This window comes from Prinia subflava, chromosome 22 (genome assembly GCF_021018805.1).
Source record: "Prinia subflava isolate CZ2003 ecotype Zambia chromosome 22, Cam_Psub_1.2, whole genome shotgun sequence".
NCBI classification, from domain to species: Eukaryota; Metazoa; Chordata; class Aves; order Passeriformes; family Cisticolidae; genus Prinia; species Prinia subflava.
In genome coordinates this window covers 4,458,331-4,476,746 of record NC_086268.1, presented here as the reverse complement: position 1 = coordinate 4,476,746, position 18,416 = coordinate 4,458,331, and the positions used below count along the sequence as shown (strand labels likewise).

Below are 18,416 nucleotides of genomic sequence, written 5' to 3'. Positions count from 1 at the left end.
CTCTCGGTGCCTCTGAAGTTAATTTGCATCCCAGCCACTGCATAAGTAATGAAGTAGTTTTGGGGAGAATGTAAACAGTGGATCTTAGGCTGAGTGGTTTCACATTATGCTCTGGAGACAGCCTCCAGCAAAGCGTGGCTAAATCCCCATGGCTCCGTAATCCCAAAATTTCTCACAGAGAAGGAGGGGTTTAGCTGGCGGTGGGGGCTGCAGGTTTCTGCTGTTTAAAGAAGGTCTTGATGCTTGTCTGGAGATGATTGGTGGCACTGGGAGGATTCAAACTTGGCTTGGGGATGTGGGGATGGGAGGTTACAGGGCTGGCAGAAACCTTTGGGGGAAGCAAGACTGATCCCAGCTAATGTTGACAGAAAAATAATCTCCTTCAGGATCAAAATAATTTCTAGGTTTGCACTATGTTGTCTCTGGGGGGAACTCAGGTACTTATTGAGGCTGAATATAGAGGATTTCTACCTCCAAAGCATCCCTGGATAAGTGAAATGCTCAGCGGGGGTGAGTGCAGAAGTGAGGGAGCTGCAGCAGTGCAGGTGATGGGTACAGAAGGAAAAGTTGACAGAGGGAACAAATGGCTGGATGCTCAAGGTTTTACTTTAGAGGTGTGTGTCAGAGCTGGCTTCCTCCAAAGATAAATTTTCCTCACTCCTTAGTGAAGCAGCACAAGCTTTCCCAGCACCACTTTGCATTTCTTTGTGTGGCTGTAGGGATGTGAAGGTCTGCGGAGAGAATGACAGGAGACAGATTTGAGCAGGAAGCAACAACCTGCACCCCCCAAAAAAGTGTGGACTTGAGATGGAGGTTTGGGCTCAGCTTTGTTTGTCTGGGAATTTGCAAAAGCACAAATTGGAATGGAGGAATGCAAGGCTGGTTCTGGGTGGCTCTGGCTGTGGAGTCCCTGCAACCCCTTGACTCAATACCCAGGGTCTGGCCTTGGCAGGACAGACTTTAAATCTCCACCCAGCCTGGGAGAGAGAACTCCCCAATGGTGCTTTGATGGTTTTCTCTGGTCTCCCCCCTTCCCAATGCCCCTGGCCCTTCGGTTTCTCCTTTCCCCTGTGTCTCCATTGGTGATGAGGCCCCAGTGACCACCCCTGTTTTCCCTACAGGTCACTGACCTTACCTGCCCTTTGTACCTCCCCGTGTCTCAAGGTTATTGGCTGCTGAAGCTCATACTTAAACCTGATAACCTTGTTAGCTTAGAGAAAAGGTGAATTCCCACCCAAAGGAGGCTGTAAGGACCCCCAGTAAGGAGACAGCTCACCCAGAGGAAGGACACACTCCCCAGAGAGCCCAGGACAAGTGCACATGCCACAGATAAACCCATCCTTGCCATCACCTCCCCTGTTAGTGCAGTCTGCACATGGAGCCCATTAAGTTCACTCTCTTTTTGACTCTGGACAACCCTTCAGCTGGTGGAATAAACCTGGCTGGTTTGATCTGGTGCAAGGGCCTTCTTGCCTCTCCCTGCTGAGCTGCCAGGTGGCCTGTGTGGATGTGTGAGCGTGGCTGCTTTGCCTGAGTTTTCCCAAGCGGCTTTTCCACAGGAAATGTTTATTGGGGTTTAAGCCTCAGCTCCACTCTTAAAAAGCACGTTGCCACATCTGACCTCCCTGCATCTGCAAACTCTGTGAAGCTCTTGGGCAGATCTCCGGAGCCGCTGGTTTAGATGGATATCGGTGCCCTGAGCACCGCAGGGGAAATGCTGACCTTGTCCTCTTTGGACACTGAAAGCACTCGGTCTCTGAAAGTGCTGCTGACAGCAAAGCTAAAAATAACGCCAGGAGGACCAGGAGGGCTGGAAGGGAGGGAGGAGAGCGCCCAAGAGCAGCGCACTGATGGGTCACCTCTCTGCCTCTCCCCAGGTGCTCCGTGGACAACCGGGTGACCCGGGTGGCCTGGCTGAACCGCAGCAGCATCCTCTATGCCGGCAATGACAAGTGGTGCTTGGACCCTCGGGTGGTGCTCCTGGCCAACACCAAAACCCAGTACAGCATCCAGATCCAGGATGTGGACGTGTACGATGAGGGCCCCTACACCTGCTCTGTGCAGACAGACAATCACCCCAAGACATCGCGCGTCCATCTCATCGTGCAAGGTAAGAAGAAGGGAGTTTGTAAGGGGGTTGGGCTTGGGGCTTTTCTTTCTGTTCCTTTTGCCCTGGTGTCTTCTCCTCTCGTTGCTCCTGTGTTGAGCACGTGACACAGCTTGGTGCAGGAGTAGGGGCTGATCCACGAGCTTGGATCATTCCAAGCTGGGTAATGAATTTCATGGAATCAGAGAACTTGCTGAGTTGGAAGGGACCCACAAGGATCGTGGAGTCCAACCCCTGGCCCTGCACAGCACTGTCCCCAAGAGTCACACCATGTGTCCGAGGGTACTCTCCAAATGCCTCTTGAACTCTGTCAGCCTTGATTTTACCCAACTCTGCTGACATAATCTCAGGGCTCTGATACAGGCAGCTCTGCCTCCCGACACAGTCACTGGCAAACCCACGGTGCTGTTTGTTGCTGTTGTTGTTTTTTGATGTTTTTTTGTTTTCCAAGCTGGAGGCAGTGCTTGAAGTAAAACTTGTGTTGGGGGAAAAGACAGAGCTGGCAGATTTGTGTGCTTTGTGGGGGTGTGTGTATGCCTAGCAACAATATGTGTTTGTGTGTTGAAATTCCAATACTTTTGGAGGAGGAAGAGGAGGAGCAAGGCCAGCACAGGATGCTGGAGCACTTTTGGTGGTTAAGTGGGTGCCTACATGTGCTCTTCAGCAAGTGTGTGAGCACACACAACTTCTCGAGAGGGGACAGACAGGTGATGGTCAAGCAGATGGACATTCATGGCAGATAGATCCTGTGTCCATGTGGCAGGACAAGGGGGAGCCTCGTGGAGGGGCACACGGAGCCCGATGAGCTCTTAGCCTTGGGGAAGATTAATGGAAAATTTCTAATCCCTCGCTAGCAACTGGTTTGGTTTTTTTTTCCTGCTGCTTCTTCTGTGATTTGGCCGGGAGCCCTCTTAACATGACACACCAGCTTGAGTATTGGAATCTCGTCTCGGGCTAATTTTCGAATGCTGATGGGTGTATTGATTTGGAAACAAGCTGGGTTAAAAAGGCATTGGTCTTGTACACAGAGCCGGGTTGAGCTAATCCGCCGTCGATATTCCAGGCCTGAGCACTATTGACAGCCTAATGAATAGAAGTGGGGAAAAAACCCAGACTCGGGGCCTTCATTTTTCCTCTTCCCTCCCTTTTCATTTTCCTTTTCCTCTTCAAGCAATCAAGCTGACTAACCAGGGCCGGACTTTCTCCATCTCCATTAAGCGCAGAGGGGAAGAGGATGCATTGCCAGCCCCGGTTCTGGCTGTTTATCTTGCAATCTCTTATTACCTGCCTGAGTTTCTTAAGCCAAAGTCGATCACCAGCAAGTTCTGAAGTCGCTATCAGATGCTGGGGTGATGCAGGACAATTTCTATCTGTTCTCTTCTGATTCCTGTTTCCTGACCTAAATTTCCTGTATCACCAGACATCCAGGCCCATCCCTCCCGTGTCTTGCTGTATCATTAGGAAGAGATATTTGGGTACTGCAGGAAAAGGTCAGAGCTGAACTCCTTGCAGCAGTTAAGTACGGGATGATTCAGTGATGGGCTCAGTCCTGTAAATGTGCTGAAGATCCTCGTGCTGCCGGCAGAAATTCCAGCTCTGGAGAGCGAGGCCCCTAATTTGAAGAGCTGTGCTTTGGCTCACCCAGCCCTTTCTCAGAGCAGGACATGAAAGTGAATTATCATGTCCAATTAAAGGGAAACTTGCCTTAATGACCTCAGTGAAAATTGGACTGGGGTGCCAGGATTAACTTTCCTGCCTTGGAAAATGGGCTCTATAAATATGTATTCCTGAATAATCCTGTCCAAAATGACATTCAGCTTGTGGGAAGTGGGGCTTATTCCCCCTCCTAGGAAAGCAGGGTGGCTCAGCACCGGATTTCAGGGATGTGCCAAGTTCAGCACACGGCCCTGGGACGTTTTGCCCTTCCTGCAGCCTGATTGGAAAGGAGAGGTGATGGGAGGAGGTGGGGAAGGGGGTGTTTCCATTTTAACAGCTTTAGCCAGGAAAGAGGGAGGTGTGCAGGTTGCTCTAAGCAGGTCCTGAGTTTCCCCTTGCTGCAGCAGCAAAGGGCCTGGGGGCACAGCTCTGGGGGCAGGAGCACTCCAGCCTCTCAGGATGCAATTAAATCGTGCCCCGGGGCAGGCTGTGCTCTCCAAAGGGACTGGCTGCCGAGGGGCAGGGAGCTCTCCCCATTCCAGCCAGGACTGCAGCAGCCTGCTGCTCCCCCGGGCAGGGGATGGGTGCATATCAGCCATGCCCAGACACTCTGAGCCCTGCATCCCTCCTCCTCCCCGGGTTTGGGGGATATCGCTGGGAAACAGCCAGGGATGGAGAGCATCTGTGGTTAGCAGAGGTTCGGGAGAGGGGGAGAGCAAAAAACAGGAGAGGGACAGGTGTGGGAGAAGGATATTCCTTCAGAGGGTCAGGAATGATCCTCAATGAGAGAATCAGGTAGAAACACCCGGATCTGAGGATGCCCACACTGCAGCAAGGGGTGAGCTGCACATTTATTTCTAGGTTGGCTCTAGTTGGATGGCCGAGATCCCAAAATAGGTGGGGAGAAGGCACCTCAAGAGCTAATTTATCCTGTCCCCCTGCAACCAGGCAGAGACCTGGCTGCCAAGCACATGTGAAAGCTATTCTTGAAAATCTTTAACAAAGCAGGTTCTTCAGTCTCCCCAGACAATCTATTCTACTGCTTTGCTACCTTTTTAATTAGAAAATGTATAGCTAATATCTAACTTAAACCTTCTTTGTTGCAAATGAAGTAGAGTTTTTCTCAGCCTATTCCCAGTGGATGTGGGGAACAATTGATCAGTGTCCTCTGTAATAACCTTTTGCTTTTGGGAAGGTTGTTATCCTGGTGCCCCTTAGCTGCCTTCTTTCTGAAACCGTCCAAGCTCTGTTTTTCCCGCCTCTCCTCATTGGCCAGGCTTTCAGAAACACTTGTCAGTCTTGAAATCCTGGTACAAAAGGGAAAAGGTGATTGCTGCTGATGCAGGAATAGCAGGTCGGTGCCTCTGTGCTAACGTGGGACAAATGAGCTCAGGAGTGAGACAACAGACCCTTGGCACTGAAGGCACCAAAGTTCAGACCTGCTATTTTGGGGGCTGCTCTAAATGGGGTCAGGCTGGCGGTGCCAAGCTGATGTCAACCAAGAACAGAGCTGCCAAGGGGACAAGGAGGTTCTTAGCACTTGGGCCTCTCCAGGAAAAATGAGCCCAGATTACAGACAGAGCTAAAAGGAGCAGCTCAGGGAGCATCCCTGTCATCTGCAGGGTTTGGAAGGTGCTCCCACTCCTTCAGTACTCATTTCTTCTTAGGAGGAGTTGCCATAAGACCAGACAAGGCACCATAAAGCAGCACTGCCTGTGTTTGGAGGAATCTGCCTTGCACCTTGGGGAGAGTGAGATGTTTTTGGGAGCAAATCCCAAAGAAACAAAATCCAAGGAAGCCCCACATGCAGTAGGCAAGCTGTGAACTTGGAGTGGGGCAGAAACCCAGAGCGAGGAAGAGGATTTAGATCCCACTGACCTCTGAGGAGCGATGCTTTTCCTTCCTCTCCTCTCCTGTATCCCACTCTGGTTCCCTTAGCAAGTCCTACTTCTTGCAGCAGCATCTCAGGCACAGCCTCCCCCTTCTCCCTGCAGGACATTTCAGCTATTTAAGCCATTCTCCGGGTTCCTGGGTTTAAAGGAGAGAGGAGAGGTAGGAGGAGAAGGACGATATCTGCAAAGCTGTTATTTGTATTGATAATAAGCCGTCTCCAATGCGTGCCTGCAAAACACTCCCACTGCCTTGTAAGATGCATTAAGGGAAGTTGGCCTTATCTCAGTGCGGGAAATGGACTTGGGGAAGGAGGCACGGAGCCTGCCAGAGTTTAATCTCACTTAGGCACACGAATTTGCATGATAGAAAATGGTGGAATTTTAGTGCTTAAAAAGAAAGAAAGAAGGAAGGAAAAAAAAAGAAAAAGGCAAAAGCAGGCAACTGGGGGATATTAGCGCTTTCCCCGCTTCTTTATCACTTTCCCTGGCCCTATCTGGCTCTTGCTGTTGTCACTGGAGCAACTAATCACCCCTCCCCTTTTGTTTGGTGTAAATGAGTTTTCCCCACTCCTTCTCGAGCTCAGGTTAATCTTCAAATCCCTGCCTTTGTCTGGGAGTTAATTACCTGCCCGGCGGAGTCGGGGGCTGTGGACACAGGTGGCGGGGGGTGGCGGGGGCAGAGGTGGCAGTGCCGGTGGCACCTGTCCCCGCATGGGGAGCAGCACTGCCAAGGTCTGTGCCGGCGAGATAAAGCCACCGCTGGGGCTGCCGTGCCCGAGCCGGCTTTGTTACAACCGCCAAACTCTGCCCAATTAATTTTCCTTTGATGCCACAAGCCCCTTTCACTCGTGGGACAGCCGGGAGAACTTTTTGTTGCCGTTTTGCTGCCTGGGAAATGCCTTTGCTGGGAGGAAGGCTCAGTCCCTGTAGTCATCATCACGTCACCCATGGGGCTGAGCCTGTGTCACCACAGGTTCCGGGAGCAAGGAGAGAAGAGGGATTTGCCCACCAGTGGCAGAGGATGTGGGGACCTTGGGCACGTTTGAGGCCATGGGCTGGGGTTTCACACCGGGCAAGATTCTCCCCCTGCTTCTGGCACAGATTTACTGGTGTGTCCACACATTTTCCCCCGTGGGAGCAGCTATTCCTTCTAGAAGCAAGAGCAGGTTTAGATAATAACTCCTAAAAGGCACGGGGGAGCTGGGAGAGCCTCCCCAAAGCGGTGGAGGGGAGGAAACCAGTGGCACGAAATGGAAATCCTCCCTCGCTTCGCCTGCGCTCTCGGCTCCTTTGACTGATGTGTTCCTTCCCCGTGTCTCTTTTGTTGCCAATCACCGTCCCTCTGTCAAAGCATCCTTGCCTTTTGTACCGGGGCTGTTGTGGAGGACTGAAGGTCTCCCACGCGCTCTCACGCACTGGCCTAGTTTTTGGCTCTTTATCCTCATTTTGCTCTGCCCTCGGGGAGCATCTCTGCAGGTCCCACATCCATTACTGCCCCTGGATCTCTCCATCTCCCCCACACCCTCAGGTCCCAGCCCTTGCTTCTCTGGGATGTGCTTGTCCACGTTCCCCTGTGGAGTGGCCTCGTAGCCGGCCAGGCTCCCTCCAGCCTCCCCAAAGTCACTTGACCTCTTTGCAAATCAGTTTAACATCTGTGAGGCAGAGATAATAATTGTCACCTACTTCACAGGGGGGTTGATGAGGATTAATTCATTAATGTCGACAGAGGTCTTTGAAGATGGAGCGCGCTATCTGAGAGCTAAACGTTATTATTAATTAGCAATTATATCGTGGGGTTGGAGCAGGGAGGGAAAAGAGACTCCAGGGTCTGTACTGTGCAAGAGTTTGCTCTGGGCTCACATTCTGCCCTTGCTGCAGCTTCAGGCTGCCCCAGTTTCATGTCTGTGCTGATGCTGGAGGGAGCCAGGCAGGCTGCATCCCACTGAGGGTGTGTCCCACCATGCTGCTCCTTCCTGGAGCTGCTGGATGGACCCACTGGTGTGAAGAGTGGGAGGGATGGGGAAGTGAACAGTGCTCGAGTGAGTTAACGTTGTTAGGAGGGCACCTTGGTGATAGGGAGGTTGGGATAAAGGGAAGGCACAGAATCCCAGAGTGGTTTGGGTAGGAAGGGACTTTAAAGACCCCCTAGTTCCACCCCCTCCCATGGGCAGGGACACCTTCCACTAGCCCAGGTTGCTCCAAGCCCTGTCCAACCTGGCCTTGGACACTTCCAGGGATCCAGGGGCAGCCACAGCTGCTCTGGGTAACCTGTACCAGGACCCCACCACCCTCACTGTAAAAAATGTCTTCCTGATATCTACTCTACATCAACCTTTTTCATTTTCAAACCACTCTCTCAAGGCATCCTCTGGGCTTGCCTGGCACCCCAGCAATGAAAGAGGCCAGGCACTGCCAGAGCCAGTGGAGGATGTATCCTGTTCCCAAGCAGAAATAATTGGCAGGAGACTGGAGCAGAGGAGAAGGAAGATCCAGTGATTCACAGGACACACAGGCCGGTTTCATTTCCTTCCTGTTTTTCTTTCTGGAGTACACTCAGGCTGTGGCTGGTTCCTGTTTGTCTCCCCAGTGAAGTGCTAATGCTCTAGTCCTGTGTGTCACAGGGGTTCCTCAGGCAGCGCTGACAGAGTTCTTTGTGGTCCCCTCCAGATGTCCTGTGCCTCAGTGCTGGGGACATTCCCACCTCTGACATCCCTGTGGCTCCACCATTTCCATCTTCCCTGGCTCAGCTGTGTGCGCTTTTGTGGCAACGAGGAGAGCTCAGTGGAACTCTCTCTGCTACTCCCTCAGAGCTGCGGAGGTCACCCTCAGACCACCCCTCTTCTAGAAAACAAGAGTCTGCTCCTCTTTGAGCCTCTCCGAGCACGCCAGCTCCCGGCAGCCCTGTTCACCCAACCTCTCCAAAGGCTTTCACAGAGAGGTCACCCGCCTCACCCAGAGCCATTCAAGAGTGACTCCACTAATCCCTTCCATGGAGAGGGTGAATCCGGGAGGCCAGCGGTGCTCACAGCTCTCCAGGCAGGGAGGGCCGGAGCTGTGGTGCCTCTCCAGATGTGCAGCCAGTCCCCTTTCCTTCCCCACGGATTCACCAGCAGCACCCAGGATGCGCGTCGGGCATCTCCCGCTGCCGCGCGCGGCTTCCAGAGGAGCGTCGTGATAAAGCCGGTGGGGGTTTAATGAGGTCACTGCAGTTTAATGTTACTGCAGTAATCTCTTTTGTTTTACTACATTAAAATATTTGTGGTGGAACGGTTGGACCACTGTAATGTGATAGCGCTACCTTAATGTTATTGTTGCCATGGCAACACTAATGGCAGCTCAATAACATTATTGCAATTTAATCTTACGACAATAAAATTAAGGGTAGAACAGTGAGACCTCGGCTCTGTAATGTTACTACAGTAACAGCATTGTTATCGTAACCGCGGGAGCGGAGTCAGCCCGCTGTAGTGTAACATCGGTACCGGCGCTTTGTTGTTACTACAGGAACAAAAATCACAGCAGGGGATGAATGGGAGGAGACGTCATCCGGTGCGCCGGTGCTACTGCTACCCTGGGGCTGTCAGCATGGGGAGGTCATGCTGTAATCCCATCACTTATTCATCTAATTCCTCAATTGTGGTGTTTTTATCGGGGTCTGTCCTCTTCTCCCTCCGTTGCTGGGGCTCTTTGGAGCAGGTCTGTTGTTTTAGTGGCAGTAACTCTGCAGGGAAGGATTTAAAGCGCTGCCTCCGTCTAGTTCCAGATCCTTCTGGCTGGCGTTTTATAGCATGTGGCTGTTATGGAGTGATAACGTTTTATATTTATATGTCATCTTTCAATGTGAAGGATCCCGGCACAAGCTACAAATTACTGCCGTGCTGCAGGGCCAGGCAGACAACCCAGCACACGCAGCGTGCCAGAGGAGGGGTTTCATCCAAGGGCACTGATTCCTGTGCAAGCGAGAGTCTCCTTTGCCTAGAGGATTTACCCAGAGTCCCCAGACTTTGTGAGGTGGGGCACAAATCTTTGTGCACCCTAAGCCATGTACCCCAAGAAGCACCTGCCATCTTCTGGTGTGGGTATGGGCAAAATTCCTCCTTTCCCACTGGCAGCATTGTAGCAGGACTGGAAAGGGAGTGGGGGGGACAAGGCGCAGGTGACATCTCTGTGCCGTGCAGGGGCTCGCTGCAGTTTTCTCCAGCCTCCAGGGGAGGGAGGCAGAGCTGCTGATCTGTCTCGAGCATCGAAGAGCTCTCCTCATCCTCCCCAGGCCCAGCGCTCCTGGGGATGCACACTTGCCGTGCCCAGGGATGTGTGCTTTTGGCCAAGGGATGTGCCCAGGGATTTATGCTTGTCATGCCCGGGGATGCATTCTTTCTGTGTCCAGTGGTTTGTGATTGTTTTGCCTGGGTATGAGCTCTTGCTGTGCTCAGGGATGTGCACTTTGTGCCAAGAGGTGCAGGTTTGTTGTGCCCAGAGATGCACACTTTTCATGCCCAGAGATGCACTCCTGCCATGCTCAGGGGTGCAGGTTTGCTTTGCCCAGGGATGTGTGGTTTGTGCCCAGGGATGCAGGTTTGCCATTCCCAGGATGTGTGCTTGCTGTGCTCGGGGATGAACGTTTGCTGTGCCACCACACCTGCCAGCCGTGCTTAGTCCCCCATTCCCCTCTTGCCCACCTGAACTACCCCCACCACCACCTCGCCTGCTCAGCAGGCAGGAATTTTCCCTCTGCTTTGAGCCCTTGTGCTGCCTCCCAGCTCCTCAGATCTCCATCCCCAGGCAGCTCTTTGGCACCTGAATCTGGGGGTGTTGCTGCCTGCCTGCGTTCCTCCAGCCCAGCCCCAGCCTGGGCCTGCCCAGTGCAGCAGCTGCTCGGCTCCCCTCGTGCCTCAGCATTTGATCTCTCTCCGTGAGTGTTTGGATTCTGACCACCGCAGTAATTCCTTGTTTGTCCTTTAATAAAAGACCTGTGAGCTCCCCTTGACACCAGAGCTGGAATCCCTGGGACCTGGGGCGTCCTACGTGCCAGCTCTTTGTGGCAATCTGGTTCCACATCCATCCTGCCAACCCCGCTCCTCCGAGGGTTACATGTTTGAAAACACGAACAGCAGCTCATCTCCCATTCACTGTTTTTCTCCATCATTTGCTTTATTAAATATTGATTTTCTGTTGCATTATTAAACCTTAAGTCCTGAGCATAAATTCAGAGTTGATACTTTAATCTGGCTCTTCTTTTTGGCCTTTAGAACTGATTTTTCTGGCCAGTCTCTCCTGAGGCCAGTCCAGAAGCAAAAATCTGTTGCAGAGGCTTGGGCAGTCAGAGGATGAAGCAAAGGGCTCTTCCCGAGGGATTTTTGTCTGTTTGGTGTAATCTTTGCTGTGAAGGTGGCATCCATGGGGATGCTGACCTGCAATCCTGCACAGACCTTGAGTGAAAGGAGGTTGGGGAGGAATCAGCCAAGTTTTTTCAGGGAATTTTGTACATTCCTGCCGGAAGGATGTAGCCCTCTCTTTTTTTTTTTGGTAGCACAGAGAGATTGCAATCTGGAATGGGAATTTAGCCTGGAGCCACTGCGTGGGCAGGGTGGCAGTGAGGCATCCAGCCCTCCACGTGCCTGGCTCTGCTCCCTAGGGCTGGTGCCTTGCTCTGCCAAAATTGCCCTGCTTGGGAGCAGGACTCTGCTGAGGAAGGGAGCCACAGATGGCAATGCCTTGTCCTAAATGAGTTCCCAGCTCCTGAATGATGCTGCACAAATCTGGGCTTTTCTTTACCCTTCAGATCCTCAGCAAAACTAGAAATGGCCTTGGCCAAAGCTGCAGGCAAAGCCAGAGGGATGTGGGTGGTAGAAAGCCACCAGCAAGCCAGGAGCAGTGCAAGTGGCCACCAGCACATCCTTGGTAGCCACGGCGGGTAGCTGTGACCCCCATCATGATCCGTGCTCTCCTCCCATTCCCTATCGGAGAGCTGCACGCTGCCAGCTGCTGCCAAAGCCCATGCTGCCAGCAACCAGGTGTCTGAACATGCTTCCAGAGCCAAGAGAGGTCCACAGCCAAAAGGGAGGAGGGGAAAGCAGTGTGGCAGCAACAGCAGGTTCAGGAGTATTAAAAAAAAAAAATTAAGAAAATTAGAGAAGAAAAAAGCAGAGGGAGGTTTGCAAACGGTTTTTGGATCCCCCATGCAAATGGGGCATGGAACCTGTGCCTGGCAGCTGCTGTACTGAGCAGTGATTTAAAAGCAGACTCCCAACAGCAGGGAAAGAGGCAGAGGGGGAAGCAGATGTGAACACAATGCTGGAGATAAAGGAGAGGCCAAGGGAACAGCTGCCGAAATCTGCCCAGCCCTGCTGCCTCTGAGACCTAGAGAATCTCCAGGAAATATCCCCAGGCTTGAGGACAGGCTGGGGGGAGGTCACTGGGAGAATAAAGGGGGAAACTGGGTGGAAAATGTGGGGTTTTCCCCCCTGTTCTTGGCGTGGATTTTGAAGGAGTGGGGGAAGCTGGGCAGAAAAAGCTGCATTGAAACATGGGGAGAGTTGAGATTTTGTTTTCCTTTCTGTTCTGGTGATGGAATGGAGAAGAAAGAGATTTAGAAGGACAAGGAGAAGCAGGAAATAGAAAACAAAAAGGCAGGGATCTTTGTAAAAGATGTGGAAATGTTATTCTTCAAACAAGATATTGAAATTTGGTCTTGAAATATTTCTGATTTGGGTTTTCCATGCCTGCTGTGAGACAGCAGTGAAACCCCTTTGTCCTGTCCCTCAGAAAGGAGGTGAATTGGTTCCTTAGTCCATGACTGGATCCCTGGAAGGGATCAGCACAGCCCCACTGGGTGCAGGGGACAGGGTAGGGAGGTCTTCTTGTTTTAGGTGGATCCATACCCTCATACAGAAGGAATTCTTCCCTGAGGGTGGGCAGGCCCTGGCACAGGGTGCCCAGAGCAGCTGTGGCTGCCCCTGGATCCCTGGCAATGTCCAAGGCTGGGCTGGACAGGGCTTGGAGCAGCCTGGGATAGTGGGAGGTGTCCCTGCCCATGGCAGAAGTTGGAATGAAATGATCTATGGTGTCCCTTTCAACACAAACCTTTCTGGGATTCTGTGATTTTTCATTTCTGGGTTACTGGTCCCAGTAGTCCAGATGCCCAAAAGATTTAATCTCTTTTTTTTTTTGGTAGCATTTTGTATAATTTCCTGGGTAGGACTTGGGATGAGGCAGGAGAGGCCACAGACCCCGTGCTGTCCTGTGAACAGGTCTCAATCCACCCTCCTCTCTGCCCAAGTCTGCTGCCCACGGGGCCCCCAGAGCCAGTTTGTGCCCAGGGCTCTCCTTGCCTGGCCCAGCATTGACACAAGGCATCAACAGAGATGTCTCCTCCATGGTTTGCCCTCCTTGTAATCCCTCCTCCTCGCAGCCAGCCCGAGAGCTTCAGCCTTTGATCCTCCTCCTCTTTTGCAAACACTTCTCTCTGCTTGTGAAATTAAATCTCTCTCACAGTGATTTCCTTCCCTATCTTTTCTTTTTGGCCGAGTCTGTCTGAAATATTCTCTTTTTTTTTCGCTCCTTCAGCAGCAGGGCTATATAATTGATGGCCTCGCCAAGCTTTCTGTGCTGAACATTAAACCCTTCCTGCCTTGGCTCCGACCGGAGTTCATTACTTTCTGAAAAGCTCTGTTGTCTGTTTGTGCTCAGATGATTGTTGTTGTGGAGGGGAGGATGTTGTCGGCACAGACAGAGGAGGAGGGCTTGGATCTGGCCAGGGCTGCTTCGTAATCAAATCCCTCTCCCTTTAGCAAATTTTCAAGAGGAAAAGGACTTTTTAAAGTAACATTGAAATATGGTACCCCCCTGAAGAAGAAGCAGAAAACTCAGGGTCTGAAAAGGTTGTCTGGCTCTTGGGGCAGTGGGAAAATGCTGCTTTACCCCTGCTCAGCACTGGGCAGGAAGGAGCAGGGGCTGCTCCCATCACCACAGGCTGATTTCCTGGGATAGGCATTTATTACCACACCGCCTTTCCCAGTGAATCTGCTGCAGTCATTCCTTCTAAGGTTTTGCATCTCAGGAGTTGCCCTGGCAAGGACGAGCCCCATGCGGTGCTGTCAGGGTCTCAGCAGCTTACCCCGGAGCTGGGGGTCACTCTGTGGGTGTGTGTGTGTGTGTTTTCACATGGTGCAAATCCTTTCTGCACATTTTGGCCTCTCCTGGTGAGACACTGTGGTGCTTTCTGTGCTTTGCCCCAACGCCCATGACGCTCCTGGCTCCCCATCCAACTCCGCGGGCTCCCCGCGCTTAAAACACAGCAAGGCTGAGGTGATTACAAGGATTGGAGATGCAGTGACACTTCCCTGCCAACAAGTAATTGATTTATTAAAGACATTACAATACATTCGTGGCTGAGCGTTAAGAGTTTCCTTTGAACTCGCTGAGGAATCCGAGGGGATTGTGCCTGCTCGCGAGGACCGCGGGCAGAATAAATCTGGGCTCCCCCGCCGCCTCCCCCCTGCTCCGCCACAATTTCATTTCCCTTTGACTGGCGCGAGTAAATATCACAGCTCGACAACTCCAGTCCAGTGACTGGTGTGATCCAATTTAATAGCATTTAAAAATTCAAAGTGATTGTTAGCCAAATGGAAATGTAAGATTTCATACCCAGCCTGCCTTGGGGAGGAAAGGGAGAATTAGGGAGGGTGCGGGGGATGTAGACAAATGGACTAGATAAAAAATAATGGAAAGTAACTTAATTAAGAGGCTCGAGTCAAGTTAAAAACAGTAATGATTTTGAATCGGAGAACCACAGGTATTAAAAATGAAAGGGAAAGAGGAAAGAAAGGAAAGGAAAGTGTGGATAAAAAGCCTCCAAATGATTAAATGGGAGGAAAAAGAGGGATTGGAAGAATGGGGTAAAAATAGTCTTCCATGTAAAGTAGGAGCACATGGGGAATAGATGGTGCTGGTGATGAGGCTGGGCATTAGGAAGACAAATAGGGAAATTAAAGATGCTCTGGCGGGGATAATTCCCTGTGGCTTTTCTGGCATTCTCAGAGGCACGAGTGTGGCCGAGAAGAAGGCTCGAGGGCTTTGTCTAGGAGAAGCAGGAAATGAAGGAGTAGTCCTAATGGGAAAGGAGAACAGCCCCCGCGTTCTCCAGGCACATCGATATCCTTCCCTTGTGGGACCGCCGCTCCCTCCTTCTCCTTTGCTTTTAGCTCTCTCAAATGTTGCTTGGTTGGGTTGAAATTGGGGATTGGGATTTTAACTGTCCCTCTGTGTACAGGGATGCACGGCTGTGTTTCGGTGGCCTGATGACTGATTCTCAACCGTGGAGCTCTCATTCCGTGCAGCCCAATGGAAATGCCTGCCCTGGCAGCCACCCTCACTCTCCCTGTGCCTTTTTAACGTGGTTTTCCAAGCTCCACAGAGCCTGAGAGGCAGGTGCTGCAGAGCGTTGATCCGAGCAGGGACTTCTGGCCCATTTCATCTTTGGGTCTCATTTCTCCATCCGTGAAGTGGGAATAATAACGCCCCCTTATCTCCCAGGGTGTTTTGATGATAGGGATAAACCACATTGGAAGGCTTGGGAAGGACAGTGAGCATCATCCCACAGACTCTCGATCACTGGGATTTGCACTCCTGCTGGTTCCTGGCACCTTTGGTCGAGCTTTGGGTTGGTCCCCTGGGCATGAGGCAGGTGTGAGTTTTCCTAGAAATGTGCCTTGGGATAAGGTGAGGGACCAGAATTATTCCATGGGAGAGGTGAGGGAGGCTGGGGGGCTCTTGGAGCCCAAGAAGGAGAGCCTGAGAAAGCAAGGATGCAAAGAAATGACTAAGAGGAGTAAGGAATAGATCAGGGCATCTTTGGGAAGGTAGACCTGCCTCTGTTGGAGTGATGGATGAGTCACAAGAAATGTGTTCCCATGGGCACAGGAGGAGTGGCAGCACACGGAGCCATGGATCACCTCACCTGTGGCTCATTTAGAACTGCTGCACCTTGCTGACCTCCCACTTAGCGAGCTTTGTTCTCCCACTTCAAAAGCTTTGTTCTCCCACTCTGTTCTCCTTGACAAACAGAGTCTGGGCATAACTAGCAGCCTCCAGACCTCATAATCAGACAGTAACAGGGCTGTGCTCCCTGCCTGATCCATTAATTTTTTAATTGGTGTCAAAGGCAAAGAGGGGAAGAAGCCCAAGCAGAAGTAAAAGCCCTGTGTGGAGCACGAGGGGCACCTGGAAAAGCTGGAGCTCAGGAGGGATGGGAGGAAAGAGGCTGTCTGGGGACAGGCAGTGCTGGCAGTGGAGGGATGGAAATAGATAAATGAGGCAGAAAGGGCATGGATAGACTCAGAAGATCTGAACAAACTCAACCAAAACTTGGGGCTTTTGCATGGTTCCACATTAACACCACAAATCTCAGTGGTTTTTGAAGTAAAAGCGCCGGGTTCAGCGAGGCATTTGGGGAAGCACAACTTGGGGCACGGGCTGGCAGCTCCTTGGATTAGCTGAGTGTCAGTGTGGAAGTGTAATCACAAACACTTACTCTGTGCTCCAGCCCGGGGAGAGGGAGCACGAGAGCCAGAGCGCCGAGATAAGAACAAATATGCAAGAGCATAGTGTGTTTTTAATGGAAGGGAGATTTATTTCTCTCTGTGTCTTTTTAAGCCTCTAGATAGATCGTAAAAAAACCCAGCCCAACCCACACACAACCTGTCTGCCTGAAATAGCCGAAATGTAATTTAAAGAGCATCATTTTAACTAATACTTCACTTCAGAGACACCTGCCCTATATTCATTGGAGATGCAGGCTGCATTAGAGCATCTGATTTATCTTTGGAAAGGATATTTGAGCTCCTTTGTTCCTGTCAGGTCCCTTTTGAGGAGTAAAGTGGCACTGGGGCAGTTTTCAAGCTCAGCCCTTGGCGTGATGCCCACTCTGCATGGACAGAGAGCTGGAGGGGACAGGGAGAGCCCCCCTGCTCTCCAGGAGCAGAGTGGGGAGCAGGAGGGTGGGGCACAGCCACTCTGGCTGGTTGTGGGGAGGGGAGCTGGGGGCTGTGCAGGATTTAGCAGGACAGCATGGGTCGATGGATCAGGTGAGCAATATCGTGGATATTTGCTGTCTGTTGGAACGGGAGGCTCCAAGCTGACTGGGAAGGGCTATGTGCAGGTACACCCACCTGAGACACATCCTAAACCAGATCTGTGCACCTGTCCCCATGGAGAAATGCCCCCACATCCAGATCCTGTGGCCACAGGCTCTGGTTATCTTATAATTTCATATCTTGTTGGCTTTTTAATGAGTCTGCAAGGATGAGAAATTCTTGTCATTATGTTGATGGAGAGATGAGACCCAACAAGACTGAGGGTTTTGCCAGGAGCACTCTGGCGGAGCCGGCATCCATCCATCCTTCTCTGCACTTATTGACTCGCAGCGAGGAGGCTTTTCTATCATTAAAAATAAAGGAAATTCCACAAATCATGATTTTCTTCCAGGGTGGAGGAAAGGATCCTGTTGGCCTTCATCGCCCAGGTCCCAGGCTGGTCCTAACCAGCCCCAAGCTGGGGTCACCTATCGAGTGTAGGGATGAGTGTGAGGAGGGATGGGGAGAGGAGAGCTGCTGTGAATTCCCTCACTCGCCCTCTCTGATCTGAAGTTCACTTGTAATATTTTCCCTGGCTCGGGTTGCTAATGCGTTTTGTTCTCCAGAGTGTGCGTGGCCCGACTTCCCGCGCAGCCTTTAATTAGTTTCTGGATGATGACATCTCCGCCGAGAATCATCTCGTCGTGTCCCTCCGATCTCGGGGGGAGATAAAGGAATCTAATAAAGACATTCAGCATCTCGAGGTGATGGGTTTGACAAGCTTTGTATTAACCACAAGTCGTGTTCAAACTTTCTGGGGTGCTGTCATCACGCTGTGGCTCGTCCCCACGCAGGGATTTTCCCAAGGGTCTGATGGAGACTTCACTGGTACCCAGTGGAACGAGAGGAGCTGAGGACCCTGCGTCCCCTGAGCAGGGTGTGACAGAGTCACTGTCACTTTGATGGTCACCGTGGAGGCAGCTGTGAGAGAGGCTGTCGTGCCTTGAGAAGAGGTGTCAATAATGCTAGAAAAATGATGCAGGTGTCTTAAGGATTCGAGATCCTTCAATTTTCTGCCTTTCATGAGGCGTTGCTTGGCTTGCAGGGGGAATCCCAGGTGGCTCGGGGTGCAAAAACTGGAAACTAGATCCGTGCAGCGTGTGTGGAGTTGAAAATGAGATCTGTCTAGACAGGGAGCTGAACTGCCAAACACTCCTTGTTTGGCTGCATTTCTTCATGGATAATAATGGAAAAACTTTGCTTTTATATATTTCTTCTTGTTCTCTTTTCACTCACCATCATTAGACTCATTTTAAACGAGTCAGTGAAGTCCAGAGCAGTGCCACATCTTCCTTCAGGCATTGTAACATGAACACAGAACTCTCCCAAGCCTGAGGGAGGGATTCTGCCTCCTCTTAAAGCTGCTTATTAATAGCCATGCAAAGAAGCTCTGGTTTGATTCCCCACAGGTGCGGGGCTTGGTGTCAGGTGTTTTCTTCATTTCTTTGCGAGGAAGAATGATGCAGATCCCTTCAGAACCTTGAAAGCAGGGGAGCGAATCTAATGAGGCAGCACCCTGACTCTTTAGGGAGCTGCTCTTGATCCAGGCTTGTGACCTGGACCCATCCAGAAATCAGGGAAAAATCCCTGTGCTTGAGCCCCGACTCTCCTATTGTGCCACGTTTATTG

The 18,416-nt window shown here is 51.5% G+C and overlaps 1 protein-coding gene across 4 annotated transcripts in view; it reads left to right on the top strand.

The window, feature by feature from the left end:
- Positions 1 to 18,416, top strand: part of LOC134561134 (protein CEPU-1) — a 361,313-nt gene that overhangs the window by 309,131 nt on the left and 33,766 nt on the right. For all 4 annotated transcript variants that reach the window (XR_010082859.1, XM_063417829.1, XM_063417830.1 and 1 more), the window contains one exon: positions 1,878 to 2,110. Coding sequence is in view for 3 of the 4 variants with exons in the window: in XM_063417829.1 (XP_063273899.1) it covers positions 1,878 to 2,110 (233 nt within the window). In the remaining variant the exon portion in view is untranslated. The remainder of the gene's footprint in view (positions 1 to 1,877; positions 2,111 to 18,416) is intronic.